The sequence below is a fragment of the Sitophilus oryzae genome, unplaced genomic scaffold, assembly GCF_002938485.1.
Source record: "Sitophilus oryzae breed Bouriz unplaced genomic scaffold, Soryzae_2.0 scaffold_1396_pilon_pilon, whole genome shotgun sequence".
Taxonomy (NCBI): Eukaryota; Metazoa; Arthropoda; class Insecta; order Coleoptera; family Curculionidae; genus Sitophilus; species Sitophilus oryzae.
The window spans coordinates 5408695-5432199 of record NW_022146055.1 but is presented as its reverse complement, the minus strand read 5'-3'; the positions used below and the strand labels follow the sequence as shown (position 1 = coordinate 5432199).

The following is a 23505-nucleotide window of genomic DNA, read 5'->3' as shown; positions in this document are numbered from 1 at the left end:
ACAACATCATTTGACTTTTGACTTTCAGTAACTTTCAAACGGTTTTTGGCGGTTGGAATATTTTGATGCAGGTTATAATAAATATGGTTAAAATAAATTTATGACCTTATAATGTTTGTAGAGGATTTTAAAACAGATTTCTATGAATTTTTAGCCGGAAAAGTAAGTATTATTCTATATAAGTATGTCCTTTATGATTCTATTAGTGTTCATTTACATTATTTACTATTTACCTATTATGCTATTATTTATTATTATGATGTCTATAATTTACTGTTAATTTAATAGTGCTTATTCATTTTTCTTGAATTGAAGAAACTGAAATTTAATTTTTAGAGAGTGTTTTTAATGGTTCATTATGATATTGACAGTATATGTGCCTGCAAAATATTACAATCGCTTTTAAAATATCGTAACATACTATACACAGTTGCTGTTATACAAAGACTTGAAGACCTAAAACGTGCTTATGTTGAAAATTGTGAGGATGTACAATATTTTATTTTATTAAATTGTGGAGGAACAATAGATATAGTTGAGGAACTTGAACCCGAAGAAGAGAAAGTTTTCTTTATTTTGGATAGCCATAGACCAATAGATGTATGTAATATTTATTCTACAGATCAAGTAAGACTATTGACAAGACCAGAAGAAGATGCATTAGTACCTGAATTCAATGATATATTTCGAGATCAAGTATGTATAAAGAATAACAAAAGTGTGGAAAGAAAAAGGGATATACATAAAAATATTTTCAGTCCGAATCAGAAAATGAGTCTGATAGTGATAGTGACAATGAAGGTCGAGCATCAAAAAGGAGAAGGCTAGGAGAAGAGGCAATATTGAAAAGAAGAGAGAACAGACTGTGGGAGGAAAACCGAAACAAATTATTGTTCGAATACTCTCAGTTCACATATTATGCTAGAGCTGTATGTGCTAACATGGAACTAGATGATGTACATGTAAATTATTAATAAATTATTTATTTCAGAGTGCTATATTTATGTTCGAATATGCATGGAAATTAAACAAAGAAGATAAAGATTTACTATGGTTAGCTATAATAGCATTAACAGAACAATTAATTTTTGGAAAAATTGAACATACACAGTATATTTTAGAAATGGGTAACATAAAACATAATTGTTTATATTTCTAATTGTATATGTATACCATAACATAATTTTTAGAAGCCTTAAGAGCACACTGTACAAGACTACAACACAAAAGTAATGATACAGATGTCTTAACATCACTAAAAATTTTATTTGAAAAAGATTTAAGGTTAACATTATATAGACATTGGACTGTAGAGCACAGTTTGAAATATTCAATGTTCACTGCTATAAGAATGAAGCTCTGGACATTAAAAGGTGACAAGAAAATTCATGAACTATTGGCGGACATGGGGTAAAATCATCTATAATTTATTTTTCTTAAATTTTAAAACACATGCATTTTATGTCAGTTTACCTTTGGCACAAAGTAGGCAACATTTTAAATCAATGGACTTGCAGTTGAGGAAGGAGTTTCATAGTTCCCTAGAGAAATTATCAGAGAAATATGGGTTGCAAGATATAGAATTTACTTCCTTTATATTGCAATATGGTTATCAGCATAAATATTGTGCATCGGATATTGTATTTGCATTAATTGCTATTTTAGAAGCATCAGTAAGTGTAACAGTGATTTTAAAAATAACATTTATTACAATATAATATTTTAGCCAAGAGATAAAAAACCTGAAGAACTTTTCAACCTGGCTCTAGATTGTCTTTCAAGAAATAAAAAGGAAATAATTGATAATGCAATTGAGAAAGCAAAAATTGTAGCCAAGTCCCTATTTAAAACAGTACAAAATGCCTTAGATATGAAGCAAATAATTAATGCAGGACCATTTGTTTACTATATAGTTCAAGAAGTAAGATTCCCTAAAATAGTATTTTTATATCAATACAATATAGTTCATGTAAAAAATATTTTTATTATGTACAATAGCTCTATTTTTTTTTTTTGGTTGAATCCAATAATAAATATACAACATGATAAAAAAACAGCGTCAGCGATGGCTATGAAATGAAGATCACTGTCATTTTACATGTAAAATTATATGGAGCATGTCATCAATCGTCATTTCCAAGCCAACTGGACGCCGTTTTTTTTTTCGATTATAAGGTAGTTTCTGTTTGATACAGACTTAATTGAATATTGTTTGAAATTGGAGAATACTGTATAATAAAAAAGAAAGACGGAATGACGTCATGTTAGGAATGTCAATTGATGGCATTCGCCAAATAATTTTTCTTATATTATGTCATCGATCGGTATTTGTAAGGTAACTTGGCACCTGTTTTCGATAATATGGTGTTTTGATCATTTAAATATTATAATTCTTGTTTTAGGGTTGTTTAGACTGGTATATGTTTTCTCATCAGCATATATTATTATTACTAAGTCAGTTTGTTTTGAAAGCTTACGTTAGTATGTCCAGAAATAAGAAAGCCTCAACCTTGCCTCTAATAATATCGGTACCAAAAAATATAGAAAATGGTACCTGCATTTTAATTGGTATTCCTCCAGTCTGTGAAACCTCACCTAGAAAGTAGGTTAAACATTTTTGTCTGGAATAATACATTCAATTTTATATTATACTTTTAGTTTTTTCGGTAAGGCATTCGAACAGGCAGCTGAAAAAATGAATTGTGAAGCCAACTGTGATTATTTTGATACATCATGTAAGTGACATAAAAACTATACAGGGTCGCTGATATATATGGGAACGGTCGATTATTCGGTAAAATATAAGAGGTACCGCAAAAAGTTAAATATAAAAGTTATAGGGTTTTTAAATAGCTATTAGCAAGTAATAAATTTAAGTATACAGGATCGGTCATAAACTCGTGGCACATCAAAGTTTCATTTTTTTTAATGAAACCCCCTGTATATTATTGTATATTTCGGTTCTTCCTTCAGTTTCTAAGCAAAACTCGAGATACACACAACCAACCGAACCGAAATATGCAATAATATACAGGGGTTTCATTTAAAAAAATGAAACTTTGATGTGCCACGACTTTATGACCGACCCTTAAATACTATAAAGATATAATACTTTAAAGAAAAAATACTAAATACTAAATTTATTACCCGCTAATAGATATTTAAAAACCCTATATAACTTTTATATTTAACTTTTTGCGGTACCTCTTATATTTTACCGAATAATCGACCGTTTCCATACATATCAGCGACCCTGTATAAGTCAAAATGTACAGGGTTTTTCAAAAACATGTACCATCTCTCGAGGGGAGATTCCTAATTTAAAAATAAGGTTTATTTCTCATAACAACATTGGTCCGATTCTGCTTTGTTTCGTAGCTACAGGGTGTTAAAGTCTATATTTTTTCGATTTATTATAATTTTCTTCCAATGCGACATATTTTCACACATACATATTCACCAGGAACGTGCATATGGATTATCACTGGAATATTTTTCTATAAAAAGCATGTGCGCCACTGATTTTTTTTCTCTTGTTTGCGAAATAGTGTAAGCAGTTTAATGCCGATTGAAACTTGTCTCTTGATATTTTGTCGGTTTTGGCCTCCTTGATGAGATAAACGCAATTTGATTAATTTTCCTTCATCCAAGTGTAATATATAGTAACCTTTAAAAAAATTTAATATCATTAACTTGCGAAAGTTTTAAATAAGTACTCATTGATTCCTCATCAAAAAATATGAAAAAAAGTTTCTATATAATGAAACATGGATATGGAAATGCATAGTTTTAGAGTGACAGGATGTTAAAACTTTTTAAAATTAGGTGTTTTGTAATTACCTTAAATACCATTATTTTTTATTTGAAATTGCTGTAGGTTGGACTAATAGTAATAATATTTAATAATAAATTAAGTAAAATATACAGGGTGAGTTTTAAATGAGTGCAAATATTTTGAGGGGTGGTAGTTCTCGATAAAAGAAACATATTTTCTCTTCACCGTTTTTCAAATAAATCCAAAATAACCGAGATAATTCACTTTGAAAATTTCCGAAAAAATGATTTTTTGCTAAAATTTTGAGAACCAATCTGGATCTTTTCTGGATTTTCTTTCTTGTAAATTTAATCTACTACCTATGTTGCCATATTATCAACAAATTATGTTTTTTAACTAAAAACTAAAAAAAATTCAAATTTTTAAAAAAAAACAAAATTTTCAAGTTTTGTCGCGAAAAAAAACCTCATAATCGTGTTTCGGGTCAAAATGTACTACCCCTAAAAATATTTACACTTATTTATAATTTATTAATTTTATTTTAATTTTATGAATTGTGATTAATAAAATGCGTTTATCTCATCAATGAGGCCGAATTCGACCAAAAATCAAGAGATAACTTTTAATTGACATTAAACGACAATTTTGATATCAAATAGAAAAATCAGTGGCGCACATGTTTTTTCCTGAAAAATATTACAATGATAACGAATATGCACGTCCCAGATGAATTTATCGACAGTTTTTTAGCCTCAACATCGGCACTTTTATCCTCAAAATTTCATTTGAATCACTAAAAGTACTTGGAAGAAAATTATAAATCGAAAAATTATTAAGACTTTAACACCCTGTAGCTACAAAAAAAAAAGCAGAATTGGACCTATGTTGATATGACAAATAAATCTTATTTTTACGTGAGGAATCTCTCCACGAGAGAGGGCACATGTTTTTTGAAACGCCCTGTATATCAAAGATACCGTATGATCGAATAAAAACGGCGTTAGATCATAGCTATGAAATGACGATCAGTGATATTTCCCATATAAATTTACATATAAAATGACAGCGATCTTCATTTCATAGCCATCGCTGACGCAGTTTTTTAAAAATTATTCAATGTGTAACTTATTTTTTGTTGTAGATATTGAAATATATTCAAAAGACAGAACCCGATTTTTTGATGCACTGGCTGCATTACTAAATTAATTTATTTTTTAGATTGTAATAGATTTTTTTAAAGATATTAAATATGAAACAATTCTGTAGGAATTTGTCACTCAAGAAATATTAATTTTATTAATATATTATTTGATTAATTTGACAATCAAATAATAAAATAATTAAATTTAGTAAATAGTACTGAAAAATCACTGTAAATAATTTTAACTAAATGTACAAAATAATTTTAAGCTAGAAAGATCAGTAATAAAACATTGTTTTTATATTTTATTAGTTTTATTTTAATTGAATTTTTTAAACTGGGTTTAGGTATTCAGTAGAGTGCACCAAATTTTTTTTTTCTTTTTAGTTAACAAAATAAAAATATTTTTCAAGATGATGAAAAAAAAATATTTGCCACGAAATAATGGCACAAAAATATAAAATATGATCTTTTAAAATATTAATAGAATATATAAAAATATAAAAAAAACTGTCCAAGTTATCATAATATCAGATTTGAAGTTGAACTTTAACCTTCAATAACTTTCAGATCATCATCCTGAACGATATTTTCAAGACAACTAAAAAAATATTTTTTTGTGCACTCTACTATACAGTCACTATGTTCATAATTTTTTTGTAATTTTATGAACATATTACGTTTAAACAAAGGGCATAAGTACCCTGTAAGAATAAAAAAAAAATAAAAAAGTTAAGACGGGCCTGTCCGGGATTTGAACCCGGGACCTCTCGCACCCGAAGCGAGAATCATACCCCTAGACCAACAGGCCGCTGTAGAAGGTAAGTTTAATAAATACATAACTAATAAGAATCAACATTTCTTTATTTTTGTTAAATTGTGAATTTTTTTAAGTAATATCTACGCCACATGTTTATGTAGAAACCTAAACGAAATTAATTGAAATAATCACGTGTTTGATTAACTTTTTAATAAACCTTTCAACTATGTGGAATTGAAATGAAAAGATATACTATTACAAACAGTAGAAATGTAACTATTGTATATGCGCAAGATTTTTATTCATTTATCTTACTTCATAGATAAAAACAAAACAAAAAATATAACTTCAAATCTACCTGATTCTGCTTTCCTTTTTGGCCTTTTCTTCTAAACCAAAAGTTGCCTGTCAGAATACAACTTTAGAGATTGTAGGAAAATGGAAACGAAAAAGAATGATTTATACAGAGATACTCCCGTTCGATATTTAGGTATGAATAAATCAAAAGGAATGAATTATTTAAAAGGACGCTTCACGTTTGTTTTAGGCTATACAAACGAGGTAGGCGAAGCTTTCAGATCTATTATAGGAACTAAATGGGTAAACTTAACGTATGGAATTGCGACCATGTACGTTCTAGCTGACACTGCCGACAAAAGCATTGAATCATACAAGGTATAAAAAATAATAATTGGTATAAACACAGTATAAAGAAAAGAAAACATGTAACATTCAAAATTTAAATATCCTTAAACTAGTAGCCCCATAGATGTAAATTACTTACGCTAATCTGTTTTTTGCTAAATCGTGTATTAAAAAAAGATGGCACTTTTGAAGTATGTGCAATCCTCTCTTACGTAATCAGATTTTTCGTAATGTATGCAACCCGTAATTTCGTTTTCTGGTATTTTAGGTAAATCAAAATGAAAAAAATCATAAAGCTAGAGTGGCTTTTACCACAACGGATACGTTAATCTGGCAACTGCTGGCGTCGGTAATAATTCCAGGATTTACCATAAATAGAATTTGTGCAGTTTGTAACTATACCTTTAAAAAATCGAATATGCTGCCTAAAAATAGCCGTAGGTGGTTAGTAACGGCAATAGGATTATCTGCAATACCTTTTATTATTAAACCAATTGATAAGTTTGTAGATTTTGTTTTGGATGAGAGTTTACGAAAAGTACAACCTAAGTAGTATTGTTAAATTGTTAATGATAGTAGATTTGTTTTATAGTAGGTATAAATAGAGCGTTGTATAGATGTGTTGACTATTTCCTCTGCTATTTCTATGTTTTTTACACAAATCAAATTGTTATAGAGTGCTTGTATAGAAAAGAAACTCATAAGCATTTATAAGTTCTTGAGAATTTCAGTCAAATCACCAGATACACCCTATAGTATAGGCTCAAAAGTAACTACATAATATAGATATACCTATGTATTAGGTATCTATTATATCCACTGTGATTATTGAACTTAAAATATATTTTGTTTAAAGCTGTTCATTTCAATTTTTATTTCGATAACACCAAGCATTCCAAATAAATAGCTATATATGAAATTAGAGATAAAAAAGATGTTTTTGCTCCAAAAAAGGATTTGTGAAGGCAGGTTGACACGGTACAAGTGTACTTGGACCTCAGACTTGGACCAAGTACAGTTCGCACCCAATATTTGGCACCCAGCCTTCTTACTTGGATGTTACGAATACCTGGTTAATAAATACCGTCTGATCGAAAAAAAACGGCGGCAGCCATGGCTATGAAATGAAGATCGCTGTAATTCTGTATGTAAAATTATATGGGGAATGTGAACGATCGTCATCTCCAAGCCAACTGGACGCGCCGTTCTTTTTTTGATAATACGGCACTATAAAAGCATCGTACAAGTGAGACACGCACAGCATCCCTTTAAGTATACTTATATGGCTGCATCCAGGTGTACTTGGCCCAAGTCATATACAGGGTGAGTTTTAAATAAGTGCAAATATTTTCAGGACTGGGTAGATCTCGATAAAAGAAACATATTTTTCTTTTACCGTTTTTCAAATATGTCCAAAATAACCGTAATAATAAAATTATTTTGCTTTGAAAATTTCTAAAAAAAATTATTTTTTGCTTCAATATATATTGAGAACCACTGGATCTTTTCTGGGTTTTCTTTCTTGTAAATTTCATCTACTACCTATACCTAAACAATAAAAAATAAACACATCAAGGACATAGAAACACACATATAAAAACATCAACAACTTAAAAAAATTACATTTTGTGGTACTTGTGGTGGTACTTTGTACAGGTTGTCCCATTTTTGTGTGTTTTACAGAGTGGTAGGTACCATTTATTGCCATATTATGAAGAAATTATGTTTTTTAATTAAAAACTAAAGAAAACTCGCTCATATATACGGACCGTGTCAACCGGACTTAAATAAAAAAAATAATACTTTATAATAAAAATGTAAAGATAGATAAAATTCTTTATATTTGAAAAAAAAAACCCTATGTTGGTATAATATTAATAGAGTTATCCTGCTGATAAAGTAACCATATTATATTATATTTTATATTTTTTATTAAATGTGTTAATTGGATAATTTTTCTTTTTAGTTCTTTAATTAATGGATATTTTTATAATTATGGTATAAGATATAATACAATAACGTAATTATATAGTTATCGTATCGTATAATTAGTTAGAAAATAAAATGCATGTTGTTATTATTATTTCTATTAAATAGTTAATTTAGTAGATGCGCAAATTTTAAATGGTTGCTGATCATTAGCCAAAATCAAAAGTAAATTGATTGTTCGGATTTTTTAAATGCGATCCATCAGATTATGCTATCTTAATGAACGGACACCTCGTATAAAAGATAACAAATAAGCACCAAATACTCTGCAAATACTGCCAAATAAGCAAGTTTAGATTGGAAAGTGCCCATAAGGACAATGTAAACACTATTTGGCGCTAATCTAGCAACGGTCGCGACCCAAAACTTTTGAAAATTTCGGAGCGGTTCGGCTTTTTCCGGAATTATATCGCCAAATATTGTTTATTCAAATTTATTATTATTTTCGTTTAATTTTATAAATAAAAGACTGTGTGTTGCATACAAGAAACTTTATTTTATATAAGGACGCATGTATGAAATACCTATGAAACATTGAAAACCGACGTTATGCCACGATCCACGATGGTTTTTGCAGTTCGCAATTCACAGCACAGCTTTTTAAGTTTTTAATGCCACTTTTTCACAATTATCACCGGTTGGAGTAAATGAAACTTGAATTAAACTCACAAGATAGCAATAATTACTTTGAAAATGGACGCTATAAACACTTTTCGGAATTGCTTTAATGAGAGCGGTTTAGATTTTGAAAGATGATTATGATTTTTGAAGATTCTGACTTTGACAAGAGAAAATTATTTCTGTTTTTGTTTGCCGTTGTTCTTAGCGACCGCTATAGCAGCGCCAGATCGCGTATAACGGTCGCGACCCAAAATAATTTCGCGACCTAAAATTTTTACGGGCTTTCCAATCTAAACTTGTTGCATTTATCTATGCAAATAAGTCAATATTATTATAGTAAACAGTAGTACAGTAGTAAAAATGCAGAATTTTTAGATGCTAATAAATGTAAATAATTATGTTTGAAAAATAAAAACTCCTTTATATGTGAACTTATATCTTTAGAAATGTCATGTCGATCGTCGATCGATATGCGATCGATGACATCTTTGAAAACCATGTTTGAAAACCGGAGAGCCTCCATAATTGAAACCAAAAAGTTTTCAGTTTTCACAGGAGAAACAAAAAGCATGCATTTTCAAGTGAGTATGAAGTGAGTTATATTCCGATTGTAAAAAAAATTGTCTACAGATAGCGGAATAATCAAAATTCGATTTTGTCTTGCAATACAGATCTTAATCGAAATAAGGTATAAAAATTGAACATTTTTGAAACGATATTTTCATTTTCAAATTAGGGTATTGATATATACAACCGATACATCGTATAATATTTTAGTTTCACCCTTGTTTTACAGACAAATAATCCCTTTGAATAATCCGCTAATCACCCCGTATATTAGAGAAAAAAATTAAATTCAGTTAAATGACTAATTAAGAACCAGGATTATGTGTTGAATTATTAATGAATTAAAATAAAAAGCGGACTTAATTTAAACAAAGCATAATCGAAAAAAAATTATCGCCTTATTGTTCCCGCCCTAGATCATATATAAATTTTATATATATGATCAGCGTCATTCTTTGGTGATTAATTTTACGGACACTTTACTTGCAAAAGATCCGCGAACTGGTCTGACTGTCAGCCAACAATCAGAATTTTCTGTGTGAACAGCTTACTGTTGGTTGGAAACCAATCAAAAATTTCTGTGCGAACGCGTCTTACCCTATTGCGCATGATTATCTGTTGGAAATATGTTTCTTACAGCTGTGAGAACAAACCTGTTGACATTTTGTCATGGTAGCCCTCACGAAAATCGTCTTTGTAAATTTTTTAAAAAAGGAAAATTTATTAATTAGTGAGATATGCTCTTTGATAATAATTAAAAACAAATACACCTCAAGTATGGGTAAAAGAAAAGCAAATAGTAATAATCCTAATAATGATTTCTGTGAATTTCTTGGAGGTAAATTTGTTGAATATTAAATTATAATATAGCATGGACCTTTAAAAAAGTTAACGTTACAATTTTAGAATTAGCAGAATATGAAAAAAATATTAATAGAAATATCCATAAATACCAAGCGTACCGAAAAGCAGTTGCCACATTGGCAACTTATCCCACTCGAATCAAATCTGGTCATGAAGCTAAGTCATTACCAGGTATTGGTGAAAAAATATCCAAGAAAATTGATGAATTTCTTCAAACTGGAAAGCTAAAAAAACTTGAAAATGTAAAGTTAAATATAGATTAATAAGCACCTATGAAGTTAAATAATGCCATAATAAACTTATAAATTAAAAATGTTTTAGATACACCAGGACAAGAGCAGTCAAATTATAAATTTATTAACTAGGGTCTCTGGCATAGGGCCTGTAAAAGCTCAAAAATTATTTAGTGACGGGATTATGACACTTGATGATCTAAGAAAAAATCAAGATAAACTAACTCACCACCAGATCATTGGATTGCGGTCAGAGTTACTATAACTTAGCGAGTTCTGCATAGTTACCTATTGTTTAATTCTAGATATTTTGATGATTTTGAAAAAAGAATACCAAGGGCAGAAATACATGAAATTGAAAATATTTTAAAAAGGGAAATCACTGAGGTGGATCCCAAGTATGAGATAATTATATGCGGTAGTTACAGGTGAAGTGTATCTTAACTATTGGCTCTGTAAATGTCTGACGAATTACTTCAGGAGAGGCAAACCAGAGAGTGGGGATATAGATACATTAATTACTCATCCAGATTATACCAGTGATAAATTCAACAAAAAACATAAAATTATGGTATTAAAAAGCATTATTGAAAAACTTAAAAAATGTGGTCTGGTCACAGAAACAATATCTCTTGGAGACACAAAATTTATGGTGGCTTATTATGATTTATAAAGTTATAATATGGGAGTTTATAAATATATTATAAGCATAATATAATATTATGTACATTTATATTTTTTAATTCTAAAAATTAATCTTGTAATTAAGGATTTTCTCAAATTTAAGGCATAATAATTCAAGGGTCCAGGGGAAAAACTTGATAAGCGCCAATTTTTTTTATTTTAAGATTTTACAGTATTATCACAGATTAGGTAAACTATATGTATACAGATAAAAATCTTGTCCCTAATTCGTGGTACGAAAATTGTTTTTTATGACGATGAGCAAACGAGTAAATTTCCTGTGCACAAAAATAAACTCGCTTTTAAACAGCTTAATGATTGTGGGCGTGCTATGTGCGCAAACTAGTAACCTAACTAGTGCACGACTCCGAAAATTGGAACCACAAAAACAATACTTTTGACAATAAGTTTATACTGTGGTATTATAGTAGGGATAACTGGTCCCTCCCAAACTAAACTCTGCAGGGCAATAAGTTGTTAAATCCTATGATATATGCCTAGTAAAAATATAGAATACACGAAAAAACCTGATAACATAGATAAATTTTCTTTAAATAATCATCATCTTAATCATGTCTTTCCCCTAGACCCTTCAATTATAATATAGATTTTTAGTAACTTCCATATTAAAATTTAATACAACTTAGTTATACCGTATGATCGAAAAAAAACGGCGTTAGCGATGGCTATGAAATGAAGATCAGTGTCATTTTTTATACGATGTACTTAAACAGCTGTTAAACGGTAGCCTACTAAAATGCGGTTAATAGATAATGTGACGTCGTTTATGTCGGCGGAAAGTAATGCCTAGCTATAAGCATTTTGCAAGAGCACCTGTGGCTCCGTGGCTGGCAGTGGTTATTTGGTGGGGTTGATTGGTTTTTACTAATTTATATTTGTTTTTTATATTTTTTTATCAGTGTCGAGGTTAGTTGCGTTGGTTATTTGGTGGGGTGGATAGCATTGGTTAGTCCTTATACAATTCCTATATTTCATAAAGCCGTCAAGTGCGTCACATCAACGACGTCATACCTATTAACGGCAGTTTAAGTACAGCCTTTTTTATATGTAAATTTATATGGGAAATGTCATCGTCATGTCAAAAATCGTCGAAATGTCATGATCCCATTATTGGGATCGTCATTTCCCAGCCAACTGGACGCCGTTTTTTTCGATCATACAGTATAACTAATAGTTAACATCTAATATATTTATTGTAGGGAGCTTGCCGATTAAATCCCGATTTACCAACCCGGAGATTGGATATAAGGTTTCAACCGTATGATCAATATTTTTGCAGTGTACTATATTTTACCGGTTCGGACGTATTCAATCAAAAAATGAGAGCTCATGCTTTAGAAAAACAATTTACTCTGAACGAATACACTTTAAGACCCCTTGGTTGTACTGGTAAATATGTCATATTTATTCATATATAAATAACGTTGGGAGGTACATAATATAATATTTATATCTAATTATAACATTACAGGGATACCAGGTGAACCTGTTGAAATAACTTCAGAAAGAGATATTTTCGATATAATTGAATATCCTTATAAAAAACCAGAGGAGAGGGAAAATTAGATTATTTTTAACTTTTTTAAATTGTACAAAATATAGCTAGAATTATTTTAAAAATATTTTACTTATATGACTTTTATTATTTGTATTTATTAAACGTATTATTCTTTATATTTTCATAAATGCTTGGATCAATATTTAAGGAGTCAATAAAAAGCTTTCATACTTTAATTCATATATTAAGTCCATCAATTTTAAATTTTATCAAATATTAATCCTTCACATAATTATAATACTATGTATATTCTTAAAATTAATTTAGATCTTATTATTTTACATAATATGAGAAGAGAATGTGCATTATAAAAATTAAAGTTCATATTTGTGAAATAATTAATGTCGTATTGTAATCCACTAAATAAATACAATTAGTATCTTGAGCAAATAATTTCCAAATGGCAAAATATATATTTTACACTATAAGACTTGTTTATAAAACGAATACCCCATTAATTCAAATATTATATATTTTTCAGTTGTTTGAAAAATAATTTTCTAAATTTCATATTATGTAATATCAGAAAACACAGCAGTTAATAAGTGAGGAGCAGACTTTATGCATTTATCCATTTTTTTAAGATTTTCAACCAAAGGTGGCATTGCAAACTACATACACACAGTTACAATATTATGTCAGAGATGACGTTCTAATGCATTTTATCCCATTCTAATTAAATGGCGAAAATACCTTAGATTTCCTATGTGCTGTATGTCCATTGGCGGTAGACAAACAGTATGTCCTTGTGCTGTGGACATACTGCTGTTTCCAAAAAAATCCTTTATGGGTATTTCGCCACTGCACTGCAAGAAAATCTACAAAATAAAATAATTATTTTTTGTAAACACTTCTGCGTTAAACCTAAACGGACGCTGCTTGTCAGAAGTTATGTTTATAGTAATACAAATTTGCCTAACAAAGAAAAAAAATGCTTAACGTTTCGGAAAGTTATCTCTTTCCGTCGTCGGAAGCAAAAAAATACAAAGAATAAAGACAAAAACTATTTAAAATATTTAAATTCAACTATTCGAGAATAATTTACTTTTTTAAAACAGATAGGTCTACAAGAAACCGTTAACGTTCTGTTAAAAATTGTTCAACGGTTTCTTGTAGACGTATCTGTTAAAAAAGTAAAGTGTTCTCGAATAGTTGAATTTAAATATTTTAAATAGTTTTTTTTTCTTTATTCTTTGTATTTTTTTGCTTCCGACGACGGAAAGAGATAACTTTCCGAAACGTTAAGCATTTTTTTTCTTTGTTAGGCAAATTTGTATTACTATAAACATAACTTCTGACAAGCAGCGTCCGTTTAGGTTTAACGCAGAAGTGTTTACAAAAAATAATTATTTTATTTTGTAGATTTTCTTGCAGTGCAGTGGCGAAATACCCATAAAGGATTTTTTTGGAAAGATGAATCCGCCACATAGGTATAGACATTTTTTATACTGCTGTTTGTCATTGCCACAGATGAAGATTTTTTTTCTGTACTACAACTTCTCTATTTCTTTAATCATACTACTTAAAATAATGAATGGAACTACGACCATGTAGTTAGGGATACAGACCGTAACAGAAAAATAGAATTTTCACGTCAATTTTTTCAGGTCAATTTCAAGTCAACAGTTTTTTTCAATTTTTTCAGATATCAAAACTAGATTTTTCACATGTAGGTGTACTATTTTTATGATTTTTTATCCATTTTTCAAGTATACTAGTTTTTAGGTAAGTTTCTTGCAAAAATCGTAGCAGTTTTTCTTTGTTTGCCAAAATTCGAAAAAATGGATCAAATGCATCTAGAAAGTCTGCTCCTCAACTCAAGTATACTATTTAACGTATATTCTGATTTGATTTTCGTATCATACGAGTTTGAAGGTATTTTGAAGTTTATTATTTTAACATAATAATAAAAAAGATCTGAGAAATCTCATATTTTTTTACATATTCATTTAAAATCTGACGGTCACAAACTAAAAACCAAGTTAACAATAAAACTTTTAATTTAAGTACTTCTCTTGAATAAAGGATACTCCAAAATCTCTGACAAATTAATAATTATTTCAATGCCTAATTTCAGTCAATCTTAAACTTTTTTTAAGCTGTTTTAATACTGAACAATATTTTGCGACATAAAATTAATTTACCTACCTAACTAAAATAATGGTTTTAGGCGCACTCTTCATCAGGTAACTGGGTATACATATTATTTTCTGATTTACAATTCCTAACTAGAACAAAAATGTAGAATCCACAAGAAGACACGAAAAATAACAAAGAAATTAAAAGTAAATATAAATGCCAAGTATCAAATAACAAACTATTGCATTCAGATTCCCATTCTTCAAGAGTCAATGTAATTGGTTTCAAAATTTCAATAAATTTCTCTAGGTCACATTCAGACTCGCAATTGTGTACTGAAACAAGTCTGGCGTCTGTTGTGTTTTTATAAAATACTTTTACGTATGATCTTCCTGAAGACTTGTATAATTCAAACAGTACTGTAGCTGTATAAGGTGGATTGTGATATTCGAAAGCACCCATTGAATTTAAAAGATTGGCAACGATTGTATCGTGACTAGAAAACATTAAGAACTTTGGTGCATAATATATCGCATTATCCTCGGTAGCTGAACGATTTTTAAAGTAATTGATTAGTTCATTAAAGAAAGGACCCGTTTTTAGTCTAGCAAGATCAGAAGTATAAGTATTTATAGCGAAACTTAAGCTTGCCAAATATTTCATTTTTGTGGGATATACTTTCTGAGCCCATTCAGGTAATGTGTAGTTGTAAAGCGTCTCAATATAAAAAGTGTTATATAAATATTCTAAATGCGTTAAGTCACTTATAGTATCTCCTGAATTTCTTGTCAGATAGGCATATAAATCATGATACGTATGACTTATATTTCTAAAGTAGTCATTTTTTAATAATTGTTTAAGTAAATAGCCGTGCTTTTTGCAAGGTTTTTTCTCAGCAAGAACTGCGTCCATATTCTCCGGAGTGGTGTGAATTGGGATGGGCTGCCAAAGTAGATTATTATCCCAAATGTCAGTCTTTATTGGAGGATATAGTCCCGCCAAATCAGCCTCGGCAGACATAAGCGTACGATCCACATCCGTAGAACGTACGAAAATATCTCTTTCTGAATATTCTTCTGGCAAAAAATCTGCGTAACGCTGGCGAAAGTACTGACCTAATTCATAATGTTGGCGTTTTCCAGTCTGGAAAAATAATAATTAAATTTGAAACCCGAAGAAAGACGGTAAAACTATTTAATTCGCTACAAAGTAGAGATGGGTAGGTCCGGATGGATATGCATCCACGGATCTTTCTCCGGTGCAAGTACTGATGGATGCATATCCTACTTAATAACGACCCCTATCCGCGGAACTGCATTACCGACAACCAACCGGCCACGTCGTCGGCAGATAACGCAAACATAACGATGCAGCGAAATAAATCAGTATTGGAGAGTATTGGAATAAAGAAGGAATTGTAATTGCTGCTGAGTTGTATTTACTGTTTTTTAAGTTTACTTTCGTGGAATCTTAATCATATTCTAAATTATTTTGTATTATTTAAAATTTGTGTTTGTAGTATTGTTATTATATTGCTCTATTGGTAAATTCAAAAAAATATAAAATATGTTATGATTGGACAGGGTTCGTCAAATCAATCAGCAGGCGAGAACTACATTCACATTTAGTTTTAGTTTTTTTTTATAAAAAAACCGCCATTTTATTTCTTAAAAATGGCGTTTCATTTTGCTTCTAGCATAAAGCAATCCCTATGCGGCAGTCTCGACTATATTTTATTAATTATACTACGCTAAAGTTCATAATGAGTTTCCTCGTAGTCATAAATTTAAACCTTAGGGTACCTCTACTAAATAAATAGAACAGCTTATATCATGTGATCATCAGACTTCACTAACAGACTACAAAACATTTAAACGCGGATTGCTTCATGCAAAACAACATTTGGATAAATTAAAATTAAAGGTTAGAATGATATAGATCCGGCGGAACTGGAACCTGGATGCAGGTCCATGAAGCTCCATGAAAAATACTAGATGATCAAATCACAAAATCAAAAATCTATTTTTCCAAGGCTCCTGATTAAAAATTAGTAGTTTGTAGTTTTATCACAGCCATGGCACTCTCGATTGAAATTTACAATACATTATTTATTATTTAAGCAAAGATGTCAAAAGTTGACTTATGATTTGTCGTTATCTTCAGAATGGTAATTTTCTATGAAATAAAGTAAAAATATATCGAGGGTACCATTTAAAAATCAATAGTTGTAGTCATTTCCCAAGGTTATTAATCTTTTAATAACGTTGGTAATTTCCGGTGAAACGAGAAGTGACAAACTAATTGAATACATCAATCAATCCTGATTTATGTCATATGCATGTAAAGACTAAATATTGTGTTTTTTATCTAAAAAATTACTTATAGGGGTGTAAAACAGATCCTTAATTACTTACTTAAAATAAAACGTTAAAAATTATACAAAACCGAACGTGAATATTTTAAGAAAGTTGGACATAGTATAGATAAAAACTGTATTTCCTCTGCCAATCAAAGTAAAATATAGAAATACTTTAATTCTGAGCCACTACCATAAAAAATATGTTTATCGGTTTTGCTATTAAGCTCTGTATAATTATAATTATAACTATCGATACACTTAAAAGAAACACACGAAAAGATGCCAAACAAGATTAAATCGCAGCATTAAGCAAGTGAAGCACTATCGACGGGGTTGGGTAGGTAGAAAATTTTATATTTAACATAATGAAAATAAAAACTACAAACTACAATAATTATTATTATACCAACATATTTTATGAAACCACAGGCTTTCTATGGTAAAATTAAAAAAAGGAACAACGAAAACTTCAAAAGAAAAAAAAATAAGACTTTTCTGTACGGTCTTCAGATTAAACAAAAAAAAATTCTAATAGTCTTCACATCGATTACTATTTCTTATCTTCAGGGAGTTAGTACCACAGAATAGAGAGATAGCGTGCGCACACATATTACACTTTTAACACTTATAAAATTTATAGAAAATAGAAAGGAAGAATAAGCATCTAAAGTGAAAAAAAAACGGCTTTAAATATACAAAATTATTGTTCTCAGATTGTATGCCTGTTTTATACCATTTTTTACCTGTTCTGAGATTTTATACATTTTCTACTTAATATTCTACATTTTCTACGCACTTTACTACATACACGTAGAAAATTGATTTTCTATGCGTCGTTACCCAACCCTGACTATCGGTTAATAATAATGATATGAAATAGTTGCACTTTTGTGGGTTTTTTTTATAAAGAAACTGTTTTTAGAAATATTTAACATTGATTAAACCATTTAAATATGATAAATAATTAGAACATGAACTTATTGCTTACACCACAAAACCTTGCATTCACGCCTGTTTTTATAAAATACAGATTGCAATGAACGTTTCTATTATTTCATGGAAACGAAAGGTAATTTTTATTGTACAGGGTGTCCCATTTTCATGTGTTTTACAGAGTTTCTTGTTTATGAGCAGAGATACAAAGATGCGGATTTTACATTATTGTAAAACTTTTTTATAAAATTAAAGATGCTACACACAGATTTGTCCTAGTCCTCTTAGATCCTGAAATACAGGGCGAAATTGAAATTGTTGCATTTTTCAACCCCTTTCGTACCTCGAAGGTGATAATTGAGTCCCAAAGAGTTTTTTTTCACGTAGAAACCAGTGGCGTAACTAGTTTTTTGCTGGAAGCTGTCATTTCTGAAATGACTCAATCTTATGTTGTTTTTTTAATGGGACACCCTGTATATTTTTTATTTTATTTGCCTTGTCTTGCGCTTTCTAAAAATATAATATTATATTCTATACTGATTTTCATTAACAAAGTAAAAAAATGCATTGTTTTTAACATTAATAAACCTAGTTTATAAGGGTATTATCAATATCAATTTTATTTAGTTTAATTTAACCAGACAATTTTGCTTTCTATCGTGGTATCTTAACAAACTGCACTGAAAATAAACTTGTGCAGCTTTTAAATATCATGCTGTCAATTAGAGTTACTGATATTTCAATGCACTTGTGCAATAATTCTACATTACAGTTGAGGGTTGGAACCTTTGGTGTTACACAGCAAAATAAAAACACAAAATCACCACAATACACCAAAACACTTTTACTTTTATACTGGACGCGCGTTTCGCTAACCATGTTTCAGTTTATAATCATCTGCTGATGATGCTACCATGGTTAGCAAAACGCGCGTCCAGTGTAAAAGTAAAAGTGTTTTGGTGTATTGTGGTGATTTAGTGTTTTTATTTTGCAATAATTCTACACACAGAAACTAACGTGGAATAGCCAATAACAAAAATATGACGTCGAATAAATTATTCGATTGTTTTGAATGGTTTTGATTAGGGCTGCACCGAGTACCGAGTAGTTCGGTGCTCGGCCAGAATTTTAACCGAGTAACATGTACTCGGTCGAGCAGGCCGACTCGGCCGAGTAAAGTATAGTAATAGAAACAATCCATTTATGCATGTCCAAAACAGATAGAAATGAGACTCACAGTGGCAAATAATAAAATAAACAAAAAGTTATTCATTCATAACTTTAATTAATGTATTTTAGCAAAGTAATAATAATAAGTATAAGTAATAACACAAACACAGTGAAATAATAATTTAATACTTATAATCTAAAAGAGGTCAGCACTGTCACTCATTTTATTATAACTTTAAAGGGTATTATTAATTGTTTGAATTATTTTTCACTTTTAAATTAGTTACACATATAAGATTTGCTTAAAACAAAATCAACGTCGCCACCGCACCTTAAAAGAATCAATTCAGAATCCAGCACATTAGAAATATCAGTTTGCATGGGGAACCACAGAATAAAACAATATCTCCATAAGTAAAACAAACCAGGTCATTGGTTTGTAGTCGGGGAATCCCAGCCGCTCGCCAATCATAGGCAAAACAAAAAAAGATCATTGGTTTAAGGCCGGGGAATTCCGGGAATTTTAACTAGCTTTCTTTAATGTTAAATTATATATTTATATTTATATTATGTGTATGTGAAATATAATATTATGTAGAAATGTAAAATATAATATTATTATGTTATGGTGTATAGTATAATTAGTATATATTGATAAAGGTCGCATAACCTGTTAAGACTATTAAAAACCCGACAATTCCACTACTCGGCCATTACCTTTAGCCGAGTACTCAGTGCTCGGCCAAGTTAAAAAACAGGGCTCGTTACAGCCCTAGTTTTGATTACCTATTTTAAACCGGTCGCCTATGTTAAAATTTAAATAATGCATATTTACTTTGTTTATGAAAATAAGTATAGAGTATGTTATATTTTTAGAAAGCTCATAACAAGGCAAATAAAATAAAAATATAATATACAGGGTATCCCATTTAAAAAAAACATAAGTTTGGGGCATGTTTCAAGAATAACTAGCAGCAAAAATCTAATTACGCCACTGAAATCCACGTGAAAAACTCTATGGTACTCAGTTTTCACCTTTTTGACCAGTTCAGGGCCATGTAAGTGAAATATTAAAAATGGTTCCAGCAAAAGTTTCCCAATTATGACGGATGATGGCGCTGATCGTCAAAATTTTTGGACAGGGATTTTGCTTACCGACAATACGACGTGAGCTACGACCGGACCAGGACCAATCAGAATGATCAGTCTTTCTTGGACATTTGCCGCGGAAGTGTGTGTTAATTTCTATTGTGATAAGTGTGGTTGTGTTTGCAGTTTGATTATTCGGTTTTGATATTATGTTAAAATTAATTTTGAAGTATTGTATCACCTGTTTTTATGTAATAGTACTTTTTTTAGTTCTATGATCTGATATGTTGATTTGTTAATGTTTGTTTAACAATGTTATACCAAAGAGGTTATACTTAATATACTTATCAATTTGCATAGCCTAACTTTTTTATCAATAAACTTTGTAGATTTTCAGATTATTTAATTCCTTTTGTTTCCGTTTGTAATTTTATTTTTAAGACATATTATGTGATTGTTTCATATTATATGTTTTAAAAATAAAATTGCAAATAGGGAATAAAAATAATTAAAATAAAAAAGTGTATTTTACAATTCCCCCCGGCCCCACACCCCTTTGGCTAACCTATAATGTCAGCTATGTCGAGAGATGGCGTTACGAAAATGGAACCGATTTATTACAAGGAACTTGGGCTTCTTTTTCGTTAGTATATTCTGTGGACTAGTTGTAATATAACTGAGATACGAATGGGGTCGCAAAATGCAAAAAACATTTTCAATTTTACCCACTTTTACTTTTTTTACCCTGTATTTCAGGAACGAAAAAACTAGGACAAATCTGTGTAAATCTGTAAGAAAGTAGCACTGTGAAAACTGCATTTTGGTAGCTCTACTCACAAACGAGAATCCCTGCAAAACACGAAAATGGGACACCCTGTACATTATTAATATATTTAAAAATGCGCAGGATGTTTTGAATTAATAAGAAATTCCAACTTGTTGTTTTCACATTTAAGTTGTTATTAAGTGTTTCTAAAAATAGTTGTTTCTACAATGAATACAACAATTTCAACAACTTCAACAATATTATTAATTTTTCATTAGTTAAATACCTACTTGTACCTACTTTAAAAATTAATTTTGTATAGCATGGCCATTGTGAGGCTTGTAATAATTAAATACTGAGTTTCAAAGAAAAAAAGTATTTTTTTATAAGTGGCCATGGCGTTCTTTTGTATTTTAAACAACTCGTTTAAGTAACTATAAATAAAGTCTGTACAAGTCAGGAAATATTTCGATAGACGACATCCAAAAAATGATGGCAAACACAATTTGCATGCAAATTAAAATGACAGACAGACACGATTATTGCTGTCAAAGATCCTCTTGTTAAACAGACTGTATATCATTTATTTTTTATCTGTTTTGGAAAATTACCAACCATTTTATTTTTTGAACTAATTTTACATTTCTGTAACTTTTAATATACTTAGAATTTGACTAGTTTATTATACAGACTCACCTTAAATAAGTGCAAATATTTTCAGAGCTGATAGATCTCAATAAAAGAAACATATTTTCTCTTTACCGTTTTTCAAATAGGTTCAAAATAACTGAGTTATGTTACTTTGAAAATTTTGAAATACAACCAAAATTCAAGAAACCAAAAAATTATATTTAATTATTTTTAAAGATTACTTTGTAAGGTTGTTAGTATGTTTTTTCTTAGATCATAGTAGGTATATAATTCTATGCTGTACTGGGTCTCAAAAGTGGTTCACCCCTATAACTTATTTATTTTTTCAGATAAAAATCGAGATTTGGTGTGTTAGTATATGACATAAATTATGATTGATTGACGTATTCAATTGTTTTCGATCTCTTCTTGTTTCACCGGAAATGACTACAACTTTTGATTTTTAAATTTTACCCCCAGTATTTTGTTACTTTTATTTATAGAAAATGACACTGAATAGAATTACATATCTAATGTCAACTTTTGGCATTTTAGAATATGGCTATTTGCTTGCTATTTGGAACTGCAACCATGATTGCCAACAGGCGATTCATAACGACAAATTGACTAGAAATACCTACCAAGTGTGTGGTACCAAATTATTTGTAAAAAAAAATGCTTTTTCCAAATATGCTAATGATCCTCATTCCATATAGTCAAGCCCACTTTATCATAAAACAAGATATAAAAAAAAACATTATGATTATACCAAGGATTACACATTATTTTATGTGTTGAATATATTTTTATTTATTTTTTAAAAATGTTTGCATATCTAAATGAATTTTAGTATTGATTTTAGATAACACACAATGAAATGCCTTATTATATAATACATTGTAGCAAATCATAATGATCTATAGGTGGTATATGTACCTTTTCTCTGAATAATGCATTAATGTTGTTATTTTTAAACTGTAAAACCTTGGAATACCTAACTCCCATTGTGATAAAAATATATTTTAAATACATACTTACATTAGTCAACATTCCCCAATCTTCTGGCCAGTAAGATCTGTTTTTGTAGGGATCAGTGGGATAAGGCCTAACAGGTGTTCTATCTCCATGTCGAAATACCTAAAATATTACAAGTGCTGTTTATAAGTTATTTATCAAATTGAGACAATAATTAAATAGAAAATTAATAATAAATCTTATTGTATAACACTGTTTCTTACTACTACAACTGCTTTTAAAGCTGGTTCAGAACTGCATACAGCAAAGACAGAAATTAAAAGGAGTAACCAGAAATTCATTTTTACTAGTATTTAACAAAAATTCTTGGAGATAAGATTAGAAAATACAGCCATAAATTAATATAAATGTGTATACAAATTATAAAGTGAGTAACATTTCTAGAAACATATGTTACTATATACTAAAAACAACCCCCGGTTCCCAAACCACACTACATCACAAACGTAAATAAAAATTGATGAATTTTACGTTAAGGGCAGTTCTAAAGTACATTCTGACCATTGATTCTGATTCATTTCACAGTAGTTCATTTCAATTTGAAATTTTTCAGTATCGATGTCCTTTTTCAAATTTCAAACTAGAC

General features: G+C 29.7%; 4 protein-coding genes and 1 non-coding gene across 7 annotated transcripts; 3 read left to right on the top strand and 2 right to left on the bottom strand.

Moving 5' to 3' along the window:
* The first annotated feature begins 31 nt into the window (after window positions 1-31).
* Window positions 32-5207, top strand: LOC115875942 (cell division control protein 45 homolog). The gene is made up of 10 exons (XM_030891546.1): window positions 32-162; window positions 337-696; window positions 759-929; window positions 992-1127; window positions 1191-1410; window positions 1469-1673; window positions 1727-1921; window positions 2403-2602; window positions 2659-2735; window positions 4917-5207. Exons 1-10 carry the CDS (start codon window positions 112-114, stop codon window positions 4979-4981), a joined length of 1680 nt encoding a protein of 559 aa, XP_030747406.1. The 5' UTR covers window positions 32-111; the 3' UTR covers window positions 4982-5207.
* Window positions 5208-5655: 448 nt separating this feature from the next.
* Trnap-cgg lies at window positions 5656-5727 on the bottom strand. The gene has a single exon. It is a non-coding gene; the product is annotated as a tRNA-Pro (tRNA).
* Window positions 5728-6022: 295 nt separating this feature from the next.
* On the top strand, window positions 6023-7175 carry LOC115875946 (mitochondrial fission process protein 1). Its single transcript, XM_030891552.1, has 3 exons — window positions 6023-6166; window positions 6224-6351; window positions 6590-7175. The coding sequence occupies exons 1-3, from the start codon at window positions 6115-6117 to the stop codon at window positions 6872-6874; spliced, it is 465 nt and encodes a 154-aa protein (XP_030747412.1). The 5' UTR covers window positions 6023-6114; the 3' UTR covers window positions 6875-7175.
* Window positions 7176-9975: 2800 nt separating this feature from the next.
* LOC115875944 (DNA polymerase beta-like) lies at window positions 9976-13283 on the top strand. 3 transcript variants are annotated; one of them, XM_030891548.1, is made up of 7 exons: window positions 9976-10336; window positions 10405-10604; window positions 10684-10844; window positions 10901-11023; window positions 11076-11247; window positions 12500-12689; window positions 12772-13283. In XM_030891548.1, the coding sequence occupies exons 1-7, from the start codon at window positions 10168-10170 to the stop codon at window positions 12864-12866; spliced, it is 1110 nt and encodes a 369-aa protein (XP_030747408.1). In that variant the 5' UTR covers window positions 9976-10167; the 3' UTR covers window positions 12867-13283. The 3 variants fall into 3 exon arrangements, with proteins under 3 accessions (XP_030747408.1, XP_030747409.1, XP_030747407.1); XM_030891549.1 differs by having other exon boundaries at window positions 10387-10604; window positions 11076-11166; XM_030891547.1 differs by having other exon boundaries at window positions 10387-10604.
* Window positions 13284-14222: 939 nt separating this feature from the next.
* Window positions 14223-23489, bottom strand: LOC115875940 (prostatic acid phosphatase). Its single transcript, XM_030891544.1, has 3 exons — window positions 23123-23489; window positions 22923-23021; window positions 14223-16080 (listed from the first exon to the last, which is right to left on the bottom strand). Exons 1-3 carry the CDS (start codon window positions 23198-23200, stop codon window positions 15025-15027), a joined length of 1233 nt encoding a protein of 410 aa, XP_030747404.1. The 5' UTR covers window positions 23201-23489; the 3' UTR covers window positions 14223-15024.
* Between the last annotated feature and the right edge of the window lie 16 nt (window positions 23490-23505).

Coding starts and splice junctions, on each gene's coding strand:
- LOC115875942 (XM_030891546.1), top strand. CDS start 112: ATGTTTGTAGAGGATTTTAAAACAGATTTCTATGAATTTTTAGCCGGA. Junction 1,128..1,190: donor ACAGTATATTTTAGAAATGG/GTAACATAAAAC, acceptor CATAATTTTTAG/AAGCCTTAAGAGCACACTGT. Junction 2,736..4,916: donor TGATTATTTTGATACATCAT/GTAAGTGACATA, acceptor TTTTTGTTGTAG/ATATTGAAATATATTCAAAA.
- LOC115875946 (XM_030891552.1), top strand. CDS start 6,115: ATGGAAACGAAAAAGAATGATTTATACAGAGATACTCCCGTTCGATAT. Junction 6,167..6,223: donor TACTCCCGTTCGATATTTAG/GTATGAATAAAT, acceptor CGTTTGTTTTAG/GCTATACAAACGAGGTAGGC. Junction 6,352..6,589: donor AAAGCATTGAATCATACAAG/GTATAAAAAATA, acceptor CTGGTATTTTAG/GTAAATCAAAATGAAAAAAA.
- LOC115875944 (XM_030891547.1), top strand. CDS start 10,168: ATGGTAGCCCTCACGAAAATCGTCTTTGTAAATTTTTTAAAAAAGGAA. Junction 10,605..10,683: donor AGCTAAAAAAACTTGAAAAT/GTAAAGTTAAAT, acceptor AAAATGTTTTAG/ATACACCAGGACAAGAGCAG. Junction 11,024..11,075: donor ATTATATGCGGTAGTTACAG/GTGAAGTGTATC, acceptor GAATTACTTCAG/GAGAGGCAAACCAGAGAGTG.
- LOC115875940 (XM_030891544.1), bottom strand. CDS start 23,200: ATGAATTTCTGGTTACTCCTTTTAATTTCTGTCTTTGCTGTATGCAGT. Junction 23,022..23,122: donor CTTTAAAAGCAGTTGTAGTA/GTAAGAAACAGT, acceptor GTAATATTTTAG/GTATTTCGACATGGAGATAG. Junction 16,081..22,922: donor ATTGGGGAATGTTGACTAAT/GTAAGTATGTAT, acceptor TTATTTTTCCAG/ACTGGAAAACGCCAACATTA.